The sequence below is a fragment of the Electrona antarctica genome (assembly GCF_951216825.1).
Source record: "Electrona antarctica genome assembly, chromosome: 20".
In the NCBI taxonomy this organism is placed as follows: domain Eukaryota; kingdom Metazoa; phylum Chordata; class Actinopteri; order Myctophiformes; family Myctophidae; genus Electrona; species Electrona antarctica.
The window spans coordinates 26650247-26666074 of NC_136801.1; the positions used below are offsets into that span (position 1 = coordinate 26650247).

The 15828-nt window shown below is 44.1% G+C and overlaps 1 protein-coding gene across 2 annotated transcripts in view; it reads right to left on the minus strand.

Moving 5' to 3' along the window:
- sspo (SCO-spondin) overlaps positions 1–15828 on the minus strand; it is a 113465-nt gene that overhangs the window by 6436 nt on the left and 91201 nt on the right. For both annotated transcript variants that reach the window (XM_079490337.1, XM_079490338.1), the window contains exons 113-118: positions 15222–15349; positions 14468–14625; positions 12943–12989; positions 11042–11206; positions 10162–10376; positions 7872–7967 (exon numbers count right to left, since the gene is read on the minus strand). In XM_079490337.1, coding sequence (XP_079346463.1) covers positions 7872–7967; positions 10162–10376; positions 11042–11206; positions 12943–12989; positions 14468–14625; positions 15222–15349 — 809 coding nt within the window. The remainder of the gene's footprint in view (positions 1–7871; positions 7968–10161; positions 10377–11041; positions 11207–12942; positions 12990–14467; positions 14626–15221; positions 15350–15828) is intronic.

Sequence of the window (15828 nt, forward strand, 5' to 3'; positions counted from 1 at the left end):
GTGAGAGAGAGAGAGAGAGAGAGAGAGAGAGAGAGAGAGAGCGATCAGTCCAGTGCATGTCAGGATGCCCTGTGTCCTTCTCTGAGAATAGCTGCTGTTAGCACACTGAGTCACACACACACCACAGGCTGACAGCAGACATCCACACCAGCACCACTGCCAGTAGCTGTCACTCAACGTTAAAACCGCACACACACACACACACACACACACACACACACACACACACACACACACACACACACACACACACACACACACACACACACACACACACACACACACACACACACACACACACACACACACACACACACACACACACACACACACACACACACACACACAGCTTCACCTTTCTCTTTCACTGTTCCGTTCCCCATGTGATCTGCCCTGATTTCCCTTCTGCTCCTTCTTCTTTTTTCCCATATACACACGCACGCACACACTAGTGCTGCACAATTAATCTAATTTCCTTTTTGTGTCAGAGACATGCGTCCTGAGTCGTGACTTCCAACTGGGTCAGTGAATGGCCCTTTTAAATGAACAATCCACCTGTCACATCACCTTTAAATGGACACACAACGTTGCTTGCTGTCAACTTGTGTGTCTGCCCACTCTGTGATCTCACCTTTAAGTGAGTGGGCTTCATTCATCCCTGAGGAACCGCCTGGGGCATCGAAGAGTGGGTGGGTAAAGTCATCAGGGCGTGTGTGTGTGTGTGTGTGTGTGTGTGTGTGTGTGTGTGTGTGTGTGTGTGTGCGTGCGTGCGTGCGTGCGTGCGTGCGTGCGTGCGTGCGTGCGTGCGTGCGTGCGTGCGTGCGTGCGTGCCGGCCTTCAGTTTGAGGAGATACTGGCGTACACAGTCTTTTCAGAGTTTCACTCAAATCACCCCTCACAGCGCAGAGAATCCTGCGTACAGATGAGCCTAAACCATGGTGGCTGTGGCAGTGTCAGCAATATTCTACTGACAGTGACAATGACAGCCATGTCAGGCATGTCAAAATGTCAAACAAGTATTATGTCCCTCTTCCCCTTTATTTGGAGAGCCACCTCGCCTAGGGAGCACAGACCGATAATAACATGGCGAAATAAAATGTGATAACTGCCAGCTGTTCTTGTGGTAGACCCACCATTTCAGTCGTTTAGCGCCAGCAATACTGACACTACTGTGTGATGTGAAGAGTCAAGATAATATTGTCGTATACAATACTGTCTTCTGAGTATTTCAGAAAATGTACATTTAATGTGAAACTAGATCACAATATTCATGGACTAAAATAAACATTAATGACATAATATCATGTTTTTGCTAAACCTCAGCAGAAGAACCTATGCAGTAGTACAGTATATGTTATTATATGTTACATCATTGTCACTGCATGGTCCTGTGTTTTAATCATTTAATTGAGGTGAGAAGTGATGCATAACCAATGTCTTTGTGAGAGGCTGATGTCTTTTTGGCTGTCTGAGTATATGTTTGTGCATATGTATATGCAATCAATGCATTCATTGGGCTCCATTTTCGTCACCGCTAAACCCCTTATCCCTAAACTTCTTTGCCTTTTTTTACTATTTTGAAAAACATTTTTGAATAGTTCAACTAGCCAATCTACATTGACACGTTGTGAGCTTGTAGACTGGCCATTTTAACTATTCAAAAAAGCAAAGCAAAATAGAAAAAAAAAGGCAAAGAAGTTTAGGGATTTAAGGGGTTTAGTGGTGACGAAAATGGAGCCCATAGTGTGCATTCTGTATGTCAATGCAATGTGTCTATAAATGTGTCCCCAGTTCGGCCCCCATACTTCCCCTCTTGCCCTATATTTCACATCACTTCCCTCTCCGCAACTTGCCCTCACGGGCTCCGGGGCCAACTCCTTTGAGGGAATCTGTCGTAAAACGGTAAAGCAGATTAGCCACAACAGGTATAGCGCAGGACCGGCGGACAGGTAGCGCCGGTCCTGCCTTTAGGACCAGGACCTTTAGCACAACTGTTTTGAGCACCCGGGTACGCAGAGCGGCTGCTCTTCCGTTTTTAAAGGATTAATCACACTCACGACTGCATACCCTGCCCCATTCGATCCTCTACGCACGGGTTTCCAGCAGAACACATTCCAACCTATTTCAGTCTCCGGGACAACCTTTCCAGTTACCCATCGACCTCTACCACGCGAGCGTTCGACGGCGCCCACTGTCAGGATTTCCGGTTTGTGCAATTTTGGCCTTACGGAGGGTCTTTGCCCAAGCCAGAGCTCGCCTCCATATTGGTAGGAAAGTTAGGAGAAATAGACGATTCCTGTATATCCTTGTATATCCACAAGCCCTTATAGCGATCCACAGCCAGGGGAGCCGGACCCCCAGATGGTGCTGAACACCCCCCAAATGAAAGATGATGATGACACATGCCCCTCAACTATGCACATTGCTAGGTGTGTAGTACTGTACGTACGCTACATGCATGGTCTACTGTCTTGACCCTGTAAAAGTGTAAATCGTAGAACTCATAAAAAATAAGTGAACAGATTTATGTAGTGTACATAGGTCTAAGACCTATTAATATTGATATGGAATATAAATGTTTACGACGTCAACATCTGATTAAATGAGTCTTACAATTTACAGGGTCACAAGTGAACATAATAAAGATGTATTGATGTGTTGATCTTTAATAATCCATATCCAATCCAATATTAATAGGTCTATGACTTATGTACATGACTACACCCACTTCCTTTTTATGTTGGGTGACACTGCATGTCATGTCAGATCAAAATATTTATGACTGACTGTAAAGCCTAATCAGTCAAAAAAAGACCATGCGACACCCTAAAGGGAGTTGTACAGTGATTTAAACAACTGTGGGCAGTGCACCGTGAAGGACAGTCAGCCATCGATTCCTCACCTGTCCATGGAGGGAACTCTATGCATTAAATTACCGTATCGTATAATGGAGAGCAAAGCGCTTGTCAGTTCTCCCTGGGCCTGACCCGTCTCCCAGAGACTGCCAAGTGGTGGGGTTTGCAAGCAAGCAGACATACATGCAGGGCATGCCACCAACACTAACTGGACTGTCTATAGGCCTGTATATCAATAAAAGGTGGTGTTGTTGTTGTCTTAAGCAGTACTGGTTCAATGATTATTATGACTTATTTACCGTATTTATATTTTAGTTAGTTAGTTAGTTATAATAATGAATTGCATTTTTATAGCGCTTTTCCATGTGCTCAAAGCGCTTTACAATGGTTCATTCATTCATACATTGGGAGGTGAAGCGGCGAACAGTCGATGCCAGCGTCCTCACTTCCCACATTCACACACCAATGGTGGCAAGCTTACACCGACCGACTCATTGGAGGCAATGTAGGGTTCAGTGTCTTGCCCAAGGACACTTTGACATGTGGACAGGAGGAGCCGGGATTCGAACCGCCGACCCAGGGATCATTGGACGACCTGCTCTACCTCCTGAGCCACAGCTGCCCAAGTTATACAAAGCATAATTATGCATCATTGACCAGGTTTTGGTTGGAGGATGTACTTGTCATCTCAGATATATGGCTGCTACTACTACTGATTATTGTATTAGTGATTTTTCTATGGATTACTTTTTTCATTGTGTTGTGAGCTTGTAGATGGGCTATTGTCACCATTTACATTTGGGGGACATTTTTGAAATGATTATATACATTGATTAAATTGACATCATCAACACCAATTCAACACAACTAAATTACACTGTCGTCTTTTAAAGAGAGGGGGCAGTCGCAGTCTCTTTGTCGGTTTTCTTCAGACAGTAAGAAGACAACAAGACATTGTAGGAGAAGGCTCAGGTGGTGGATTTGATGGGGTGCATACTTAGATTAGACTAGTCATTGGTTAGACATGGGTTAAGGTTAGGTTTAGGTGTGCTGCCCAGTGGGAGGTTAGGTTTAGGGTGAGGGTTTGAGATAGGTTGTAGTTGTAGGACTAATGACTGGTCTAACCAATGACTAGTCTAAACCAAAAACTGCCTAAACTAAGTACTGCACCCGATTTGATCCTAAAATAAAACATACATTTTTATGTGCACTGTTTAAAAGTATAAAAGACACGTAACAATTAATCCAGGAAATTGCTGTATTTTCTTTGTTTAGGGGATATATATATGGCTTTAGGGTAGAGAATACAGTGCAGTCCTGTGGGTGGATTGGACAGTCAGTTATTGATTTCACTTACACAGCCCACAGCCTCTTCAGGGACCATAAGAGCACATTGTCTTTGGCCACAGTAATTGAGATGTTAGAGGCACAGTGTGCTGCTGCACTGTACCATGTCAGGCCTGCAAAAGAGCATGACTGGACTGTTCAGTCAGATAATAACTCACGAATAGATTTAACCAATATTTATTATAGAATGAGAATACAAGTGTGCATATAATATTTTATCTTGGCGTTTGGCTCTGCTACAATGTCTCCCTGCTTTGCACAATTAAACACCATCATTAATCATTAAGTGTCACGATCTGTGGACGTTCTCTGTTGTGCTTTTGTTTTGTAGTAATTTTGGTCCCTTGGTTTCCTCTGTTGCTTCAATCACTGTCTTGATTTTGAGTTTTCCCTGTGTATTTATAGCTCTGTTTTTTTTTAGTTCCTTGTCACTTCATTGTTGGATGTTAAGTGTGATGTTGCTTGTACCCTGGATTTTGGTGAATAAAACCTCTAGCATTTACAGTTGGAGGCCATCGATATTGTCCTTTTCTTTTTGCTGAGGTTTGCGTGATCTGCGCAAAAGGACAGTTAACCCATTTTGGGTGGGAACCCCTTTTGGTGTTTTAAACATTATGTTATAATTTAGCTATTGAAAAATAGCAGATCTACAAGCTCATAGCGCGCCACCGAGTGGCGCGCTACGAGCTTGTAGGTCTGCTATTTTTGAAAAATCGTGGAAATATTTATTTCAGAAAACTGGAGGATTTAGAAGGATTTTTTTAAATTTTGAGGTCAGGCCTAAATGGGTCAAATGATAAGGGACAATATCGGTGGCACCCAACTGTAAGTGTGATGTTGCTTGTACCCTGGATTTTGGTGAATAAAACCTCTAGCATTTAGACTTCTCTGCGCCTCCCTGTCCTGCATTTGGGTCCTATACCTTCTTGATTCACACCGTGACTGAACTAACTGAACTAACTCTGTAAGCTACAGTATGTCCTTATCTATATAGATCTCTATATAGTAGATATCTTTATTTTAACAACATAGAACCGCAGTATCCCTATTCTGGGCACGTCATATTAGGTGAACATTGGACACAAAAATAGATGAACATTCAGCGAATATAGCATATCTACAAGCTCACAAAGTACCGCATTGTGAGATGCTACTAAGTGCTTAAAAGATAAAGTCAACTGAGCATTCCAGCAATATACAGTAAATGTATGTCCCTTCAAAGAACATTTTAAAAAGGCCTTCTCCGTATCTGCCACCTCAACTTGGAACATGTTACAGCTGGAACGGAATTGCTGTCCAGCTTGGTTCCCTTTGAACATTTTAAACTTCACAAAAGCAAAAGGGGCAGATTGTGATTGCACTTAGAGGTTAAAACTTTGCTAGAACTTTATACTTTCATTTTAGGATATGTTTTCATCTTGTCTCTGTATTGAGCGGTAGTGGCTCAGGAGTTCACTTGGGAATCAGAAGGCCTGGGTGAGTGTTGAAGTGTCCTTGAGGATGACACTGAACCCCTAACTGCTCCCAATGAGCAGGTCTTGGTGCCTTGCTTGATTTCCTCTACTCTGGGTGAATGTAATGCACATTGTAACGCTCTTTCGATAAAGGCGCTATATAAATGCACCATTTACCATTTATCGATTGTCCTGTCTGTCTAACTTGATCGTTGTTGCTATCTTGAGACTGAGACCTCAGGTCCCAATGTGGTTACGTCCTGTCTAAATAAAGGTTAAATAAAAAATAATTTGCACATATATGCACATTTACAACTTTATTGTATCGATTGAATATAAAGTGCCATCCTGAAAGGTCATCGGTGAGGCAGAGGACAGCGTTAGCTACTTACTGTTCTTTATTGCAAGCAGTGTAGGTATTTAAACTGATTGTCTTTGCACATAAATCCACTCCTCTAACCTTTTTTACACTTCAGTGCCCTTGAAGGAAGCCAGCCTGCTGCGGTACAGACTCGCTTGTTACAGTGATTGACTTCTCGCATGAAACAACGTTCAGTCAACGTGATTACTGTGAGCCACCGGACACTTCTGAGGTGAGCTGATGGTCAATAATTAATGCGTGGGGCTGTGCTTCAAGCAAGACGACACACAAGCAGACGTATGTATGGAAGGAGGAAAAGAAAGTATCGTATAAAACTCGAGGTGGAGGTCATAGATAACATTGTACAGTACGGTTCATGGACCACACTATCCACCTTTTACATTGCACAGTACAGTGGCTCAGGGGTAGAGTGAGGTAGAGTGGCCGGTAGAGCAGCTGGATGGGAAGTGTCGAAGTGTCTTTAATTGAGCAAGACATTGAACTCCTAATTGCTCCCGATGTGCAATTTGGTTCCTTGCATGGTTTCCTCCGCCATCGGTGTATGAATGGGTGTGTGAATGGGTGAATGTAATGCACAATCTATGTAAAGTGCTTTGGTTAAAGCGCAAATAACATGCAAATAACATGCAAATAACATGCAAATAAAACTGCTTTTAATATTTAATATCATATTGTCTATGTCCCTCAAAGTTATTTCTAATGGTTTGAGCCTCAATAACCACTCTGATATAACCAGTCCTTGTCATTTCTTTCTGGACTTTGAAAGCAGTTTTAGCTGCAGTACCACAATGTCCTGAGGTGGTGGGGGTGCTGATATGCAGATTATTTAATATTTGAGTCACTGATGCTAGATAAAACCAGACTTGTTTCCTTTCCATGCCAGCATTGTAAACAAAGTGGAAATGCAAATTTGGAACTGAAGACTGAAGAAGGAGGAATTATACAAAGTAGGGTGACATTGATGCCATCACGATGAGGACAAAATCAGTTGAGCTGTTCCTGAGAACAATTTCCATTAAAGCACCTATATGATATGAAAGCCTGATTGTTCAAAATTGTTTTTTGTGGGGATAGAAAAAACATATGGGAACCCCAAAAACACAAAAGAAATGGAAAAAGGCGCTATATACTGTAAAAGCACCATTTAAAGGTCAGCTTTAGTTTTTTTCAACCACGGTTTAAGTTTTAGGTTGTTATTAGACAAAGTAAAAGGTGAGTGTTCATTTCTTTTCATTTGCTGCTTTCTTTAGTTTTAGCAATTTTCACTATTTTTGACAGGGGGGGGGGGGGGGGGGGGGGGGCATTCGAACATGGGGTCTAAATACGTCCTTTTTTCCAAAAGTTTACGGCTTAGGCCTACTAGACCCCAGGAAATTACATCTGGCGACAAAAGATCACAGGATCTACTGAATGTGAAGGTAGATATACTAGGGGGATGCCATACTGTGTGTCGTAGGCTTAATATGTCAGTTTGTCACATTCAATAGATCCCGTGATCTTTTGTGGCCAGATATAATTTCTTGGGGTCTAGGAGTAGGACCATGTTCGAATGCCGCCACAGCCCCGCCCCTCTGTCAAAAAAAGCTAAAATCACTAAAACGAAAGAAAGCAGCAAATGAAAAATAATTTACACTCCTCTTTTACTTTCTCTAATAACAACCTAAAACATTAACCTTGGTTGAAAAAAACTAAAGTTGTTTTTTAAGCTTGTAAACCATCTATTTGGCTATTTTTTCTGCGACACTACGACAAAGTATAAAATAGCGCTTAAGTTAGTGTCTCCTGAAATGCAAACAAACTAACACAGAACAACGAGGCACATGGGAGTCTCACCTCATCACAGACGAGCGGAGGACATCTGGAATGACACTGTTTCCTCCCGTTCACACAGCGACAGGAAAGACAGCCCTCGTCCCATTCTGAGCCCGCCTGATACACACACACACACAGAGAGAGACACACATTTGACCTTCATGTTACAACCCAGGTGTTGGTATCTCGCGAACCCTGTTGTTCATCATTGCATGAGAATCTGTGTGTATAGAGGTAGGTAGTGTGTGTGTGTGCGTGTGTGTGTGCGTGTGCGTGTGTGTGTCCGCGTGTACTGTCTGTGTGTTGATGGGGGGCATTTGGGGGCGGCTTGGCTCTTGGCAGTATTTACTCACTGACTTGAAAAAGGGAGAATAATGATCGAGTGTGATTGGCTTGTGAACAGGGTCAAACTATATGGAATTATTTGGTGTTAGTCCAGCCAACAAATCTCCAGTTGGGGTCCAGAGGGCACAGTTTCTGCAGGAGAGAGTAATAGAAGGGCCGGTATATCACTCCCGGTGGAAATAGGACGACATATTAAAGACACTAGACCTGTACGTGCCCGTTGGCCATCGGCCTTCTTGAGACGCGATGCAACTTGAGAACCTAATAATACCCGTTGTGAACTTGTGATAGCACCCGTTTTAACTATCTGTCTGTGTCCCTTTTGTGCCCATACTGTATATGGAGATCTCTTTAGTATGCAATACCCATTGTCATAGCACCCATTTTAACTGAGCTCCATGTGTCCCACTCCCACATGGAGATCTCTGTATCTGTCTGTCATGGAGATCTCTGTATCTGTCTGTCTGCCCGTGTCTAAAGAGTGCAAACTGACTGACTGGTTAAGTAATCAATTGGCAGATGTGGGGTTGCCATGGCAATCAATTGGCTAAGGCAGAGGCTAGAAATTGCACAGGTGAGGGCACTTGGGCTAATTAGGCCCACTGGCAGAGCCTGACCAGAGCCTTTTGTGGTGTTTCTGGACAACCGTGGGTCCGACCGACTCGATACTGGGCACTGCACTCCCTGCGGTGTGGAAAGCGTGTGTCGAATGTGAAGTCGGTGGGGCAAACGCAGACAGAGACGTGGCGCATTTATAGTTAGATTTCCATTAAATATTCTGTCTGACTGTGATTTAGGGGTGTAATGTAATAGTGTAGTACTTAAAGGGATATTTCACTTTCACACACAAAAAAAAGTTTGGTCTCTCTCTCTCTCTCGCTCTCTCTCTCTCTCTCTCTCTCTCTGCATTTGTCCTCAAACAAAGTTAGACCTGTGAAGGTCTAACACCGAAATGGTGCAATAAATATATCATAGCAAGTTAGACAAGTATGCGGGAACTTTTGATCAATTTGTCCCACTATACTATGCACCTGAATCAAGAAATAGATGTGCACTGCAAAGTGCTCTTCTGAGCAACACAAGATAAATCTTCACAACCAGGGAGAGAAAGAGAGAGGCATAAAGAGAGAGATAAATAGATCCAAAGTAACGCAAGGAGAAAGACTGGGAGAAGGCTGAGGAGAAGTTGACAAAAGCATCTGGGATGGAGAAAAAGAGAGACCAGGGATGACCATGGCTTTGATCAATGGAGCTAACGTAGAATACATTAAGTTCCTTTTTATTGGTATAACAATGAAAAGTCATTGAACATTTCAAGGTTTTAAAGAAACAAATTTATTTTTGCACATGTTTTGATATATTATCAATTAAATCGTTGTGTTTTGCATGTATTTGGCCCCCGGTCCAAATGTTGTAAAACCTATTTGGCCCCCGTTCCACAGGCTGTGAAACCTACGGCGTGTAAAACGAGAGAGTAGCAGAGAGAGACGTACGTCGTGTAAAACGAGAGCGAGAGAGAGAGGAACGAGAGAAGGGCCGAGGGAACTCGACCTCTTGTCACCCATATGATTAATTCTCATAATCCTATAATATCCCCGGCCCCTCATAAATTATTCCAGGCAGGCTCGCAGAGAGTTATGAGTCAGAGCACTGGCTTTCCATGGAGCCCGACTGCATTATTGATGAGTCCGAGGGCTGCGGACGCACAGTGGTGTAGTGTGGCCCGTGGGGCCTGTCACTCATCTTCAAACAGGGCCCTCTTTATGGGTAAATAACAACACAATGGAAGTGAGCGGCAGGGCAATAAACACCATGCTAATGGCATCGGGGCACACATGTCGCCACAATGGATCAAGCACAATGAGTGTAACCGGCCAACTTTCCCCTTTTGGAGTGTGTGTGTGTGTGTGTGTGTGTGTGTGTGTGTGTGTGTGTGTGTGTGTGTGTGCGTGTGTGCAGCGCGTACCTCTCGCAGCGTGTCCTGGTCATGACAGGGGCAGAGGGCGGGGATCACACACACGCCCTGCGTGTTCCTGTAACGTCCGTCGTCACACACGCAGCCCTCGGCGTGGTCGCTGCAGTTTGCGGGATGCGAGGCGTACACCTCCTCGCAGCTCCTCTCGCACACGCCGTGCACCTCCTGTGGCACACTCCTCCTCCATTTCTCTCCTCCGGGACATTCTTGAGGAGGAGACGAGAGGAACAATTTACAATTTACAATTTAGGCATTTAGCAGACGCTCTTAATCCAGAGCGATTTACATTAAGCAATAACAAAAGCATGGCATACATCACATATATAAAAAGTAGTTATCATGAATCATGCGTAAACTAAGAACGTAACAGTGGAGTATCTATGTAAACTATACATACTATACTATATAATATATTATACATGTGTACTATAGGAGTAGAGGGTGGAGGGAAGGAGGAAAACAAGTGGAGAGAAAGAAGGGTAGAATGAAAGAAAGGGATGAGGTGGTGGTGGGAATGGAGGGTGAGGTGGGGGGGACATATGGATAATGAATGGGGGAAATGGATAGAAGTGGAAATAGATTGTGGAGGAATGGTAGATGAATGGAGAGGGTGTGATGAATAAAGGGAAGACGATGGGGACAGTGAGCAAATGAGTAAGGGCGTGCGGTTGGAAAATGGGGATAAAATGAGATGTTATTTATCACCGTACCGTGAGACCTTCATCAACCCCCCCTTCTCTCTCTCTCTCTCTCTCTCTCTCTCTCATTCTCTCTCTCATATCATATTACAACAGCACTACATCAGTCAGAGTACAGTAGAGTAGACACTCAGCATAATGAGCTGTGTTCTTCCTCTCCTCTCATAACTCACCACAGTCGGGGGCCGTGCAGGTGTCGGTGCGGCGGTCGGGGCCCTCGCACGGGGCCCCTCCGTATTCGGCGGGCTGGACGACTGCTCGCGTGGCGCTCCGCTGTCCCGTGCCGCAGCTCGCCGAACACGGGCTCCACTGGGACCAGTTAGACCACTCGCAGTCCACTGGGAGAGGGAGAGAAAAACAAACATGCTCAGTTATTGTTATTTGATGTGAATTGGCAGATGGGACGGGAGGGAGAGTTATTAAAGAAGAGAGAGGGAGAGAGAGAGAGCTACAGTAGTAAAAGGAAACTACCATATGAGGCTCCCAAGAGAGAGATATATAATATCAGGCCTGTACATAAGATAAGATAAGAGAAACCCAACAGCTGCAATGCTCGTGAAACAAGCTTCTAAATGATCTGAAACCTTTACTTGTACTTTTTGTGATAAAAGCGCTCAAACTTTCTTCTTTCCTCTGCCTCCCCTTATGTCCTCACACAAAAACTAATTTCACCCACTTTTTTACTCATAAAACTGTGATGTGACAAAGTTAATTCTGATTCTGATTCTGAAGAGAACCTCGAAAAACTATGAGGAAAAGAGAAAGGCTGAGAGCGACGGAGAAAGCAAAGAGAATACTTTTACAAGCATAACAACAATACATCACACAGGTATTCACATTTGCATACACATCATCACTCATTTGGGGAAATTGCTTTTACTGCTTCGCCCAGAAGATGGCTGGCTGCTCAGATGGTCAAACGTGTCTTGCTCAGGGAGACTTTGACGTGTACACCAGGTGACCCGAGGGTCAAACCAGAGACTTCTCAGAAGGCATCTCTACCAACTCAGCTATGGCTGCCCGCAAATGAGCGTTTTTGTCATTATCTGTCTGTTGTATTCTGTTACTGTCTGTTGTATACTGTTATTTTGTAGTGATGTCCTAGTGTTTCCTGTTTTGCCTACTGTTATCTAAGCCCCCAGAATGGCTGGCCAACGTTGAAGACGCGAGACATAGTGGTCAGAGCTGGTACTGCAGGCGGGCCCCTGCATTTGACCACCAACTGTTGGTCAAATGCGGAAGTAGAGTGTTCTTCCGGATGCTTCAAAACGCCACTGAGCAACTTCCATTGAAATGAATAGCAGGGGCGGGGCTGTTCGCACTCTATCCTTAGTTAGTCTCCCAGCCAATCCCTGTGTTGATTTGCCGTGTCCAGTTAGTCCTTGTCTATTTATATGCCCTTGTGTTTTCAGTTCTCTGTTGGTTCGTTGTATATAATATTGTCACTGTGAGTTTGTTAGTATTATTTTGTTCTTGGCTTCTCGTTTGCCTTGTATTTAGATCCCCTAGTTTTCCCAGTATAGTATTTTCCCTTTGTCATCCTTGTTTTCCTCGTGTCCTGACTGCTTCCCAGTATTTTGACTTTTGCCTGTACCTGGACTTTGATTGCTGCCTATACTCCTCTTGATTGGTGAAATAAATACTTTAATTTGAACTGAACTGCCTCTGCCTCTCATCTTGCACTTGGGTCCTATATGCTGTCTTGACTCGAACTGTGACAGTTTCCTGTAGATGAACCTCTAGCGCCACCTACTACCAGCACAGCATGGTACTGTATGTTTATCGCATACGACTCCCAGGTTAACGGACCTGTGCGGGCAGTGATTGATGCATGGGACATTGGGACTGGTGCTCAGTTACTGCAGCCAGTCATTGAAGCAGTTAGCAATCCGTATGCATTGCCACACAGATCAGAGGTCTATAGAGTCTAGGCCCTGATAGTGTCTAGACTCTAGATAGAAGCTTTCAACCAAAAAGAGTAATAGCTTTCCTCTCCCTTATTTGTTTCCTAGCTGAAAGGTAGACGCCCCATAGGTTAGGAGAAGGGAGCAGCAGCTGACAGGACATCACTCACCGTCACAGGGGTCCGACGTGCAGTTCAGCACTCCGTTCTGGCAGACACTGGAGGGAGAGGGGGAGACATACAGTAAAGAGTTAATGTCTTCTATCACTATGTTGTACTTTGTTTTCCAGTTCATGTTACGGTTATGGCAGGCTGCGTGACGCTGACCGTATCATACGCTGTGATTTGTGAGCTAGTGTTGATTTTGTCGACTAAAACTACAATGAAAAAAGAGAGAGAAAATCAGACGTATAAAGAATATAATGAATATCTATTCTTCTATTCTATGAGGATCTGTCTTTAGAATTAGACACCTTGACAATATTGTTCATGTATTTGTGCTGCCAGTGAAACATTCGTGCAGGACACAGGAGCCAAACACTCCCCAGCTGTCATCAGCTGTCAGCCACGCTTTTCTACCCTCCAATCACAACTCATTGCCGCAACAATTAAGGCTCCCTCCTACACTGGGTCTCTGCCATTCAATTTCTGCAACATACGCATGCTGCTGGCAAAGCTTGCCTCCACCACCCCAGTCTCCACCTTCGAGTCTTGCATGGCTCCAAAGTTAAACTGAAATGCAATGTTGTATGGCTCTGAAGTTAAACTAGAATTCAAGTTTTTCATGACTCTTGAATTGCCATTGATTCAATATTTTTGCTTTGAGCCCGCTCTTGTACACCCATGGAGGGGTTTGCATAGCAGCATCCCATGATTTAGTTTAACATGACACTTAGCTTACGTAACATCGTGACAGCGGAGCCATCAATGCCATGTATAACGGTATTCCATTTGTTGCAATAAATGGTTGTGAATGAGTGTTCTTGACTGAATTGATGACTCCCAGACTAAGGGAGAACCAGAGCAATAAAGAGAATGAGAAAGAGAGAGATAAATAGTTACAGAAATAGATCAACAATGAGAGATAGAGAGCCTGCAGATCATTATGAGGCATTATTACAAGTGACGGCTGAGACGTCAACGCAATCCAGACGTGAGATCACTGTCAATAAGGCCATTAAACAATCCTCGTTCAGAAAGATGAAATTACTGACAGCACGTCTGGGTTCGTCTGCATGCCAGACGATCCATTACACTTCAACACACTCCTCATCACACTAACAGACACCGCTACTGGCTGCCAACACAATACATCTCTACAAGTATGCTACCGTCTCTGTCGGGTAGAAACCTTGTATGTACATTACAAAATTATTACTTTTCAAAAGTAAAATAAATAAATAAATATAGCTCTAAAGGAGTACAATGCAACTTTCACTTCTAGCTCTAGGCTATAGTACGACAATGTTGTGTAGGTAGGGCATTCATTTACGAAAAAACACAAATTTACCCTAGATGGATTTGAAAAAAAAAAATACACAAAAAATGAGTGTATTATATTACATGTTCCAGAGGTAGCAACACTCACAGATGAGTGATGACTGGGCTGTACTACAGTAGCTTGCGTTACAGTGTGTGATGACTGTTGGTATAATTAGCATGCGTTACGGCGTGTTGATGACTGGGCTTGTCGTACCATGTGTTACACAGAAGCTGTATGCTGGTTCCAGGGGGCATCGCAGCCTCGCTGATATTACCCGCCAGGCTGGCGTTCCAGCTGAGGTTACCAGAGGTCAGGGACAGCGGGGAGCAGGGACACGCGTCATGGGACACACAGGAGCCACTGTTGAACACCTGAGGAGACAGACAGACAGACAGACAGACAGACAGACAGACAGACAGACAGACAGACAGACAGACAGACAGACAGACAGACAGACAGACAGACAGACAGAGACAGACAGACAGACAGACAGACAGACAGACAGACAGACAGACAGAGACAGACAGACAGACAGACAGACAGACAGACAGACAGACAGACAGACAGACAGACAGACAGACAGACAGACAGACAGACAGACAGACAGACAGACAGACAGACAGACCAGTATGAGATACAGTATAAAGGTATTTTCAGACACAGACGTTTTCGCCTGGATCAACGACAGGTCTGCGCCAAGTCTGCTCATGAGGGGCGCCACAACGCAAGCGTAAAAGAAGAAAAGCTCAACACAATCCAGGTCTAGTCAGTCACACACACACACACATACGCACAAGCATGCGCACGCACGCACACACGCACATGCACACACACACACACACACACACACACACACACACACACACACACACACACACACACACACACACACACACACACACACACACACACACACACACACACACACACACACACACATACACACAGTGTAGTGTAGTGTACACACCTGTCCAGGAGGGCAGGCACAGCCTGGGGTGCAGGGCCCAGGTATGCACTGTGTCTGTGGCCACAGGTCCTCACAGATATATGGACAGGAACCAGCACACTCACTGAACACCTGGCCACCAGGACACTCTGGAATGATAGATAAACATAAACATGCATGTTAATGTACAATATTTTTGATTGATTGATTGATTGTTTATTTATTTTCGATACATGTGTGTGGTTAAAGTCCATTGTATAATGCATTATAATCTGCTTAAAACACTGAATTACAGTTATAAGCACTCATAAGTACTCATAATGCAGGTTAATGCATAACTCTGTAACAATACCTTTTATGTGCATCACTGAAACAATGGCAAAAACCTCAGGAATACATTACACTAAACAAATCTACCCCCTCCGGCTATTCCTACATGGACAATCCTCGCCTAGACGGGCGGTGGTGCCGGTGGTGGTATTGCTGTCATCCACCGGCTTAACATCAAAATAACCAAAATTCCCATCCAGGCCCCACCATCATTCGAATCCCTCACTTTCAAATGATCCGGCCCCAAACCCCTGGTCATCGCAGTCATTTATCGAGTCCCCAAGCCCAACCCATCCTT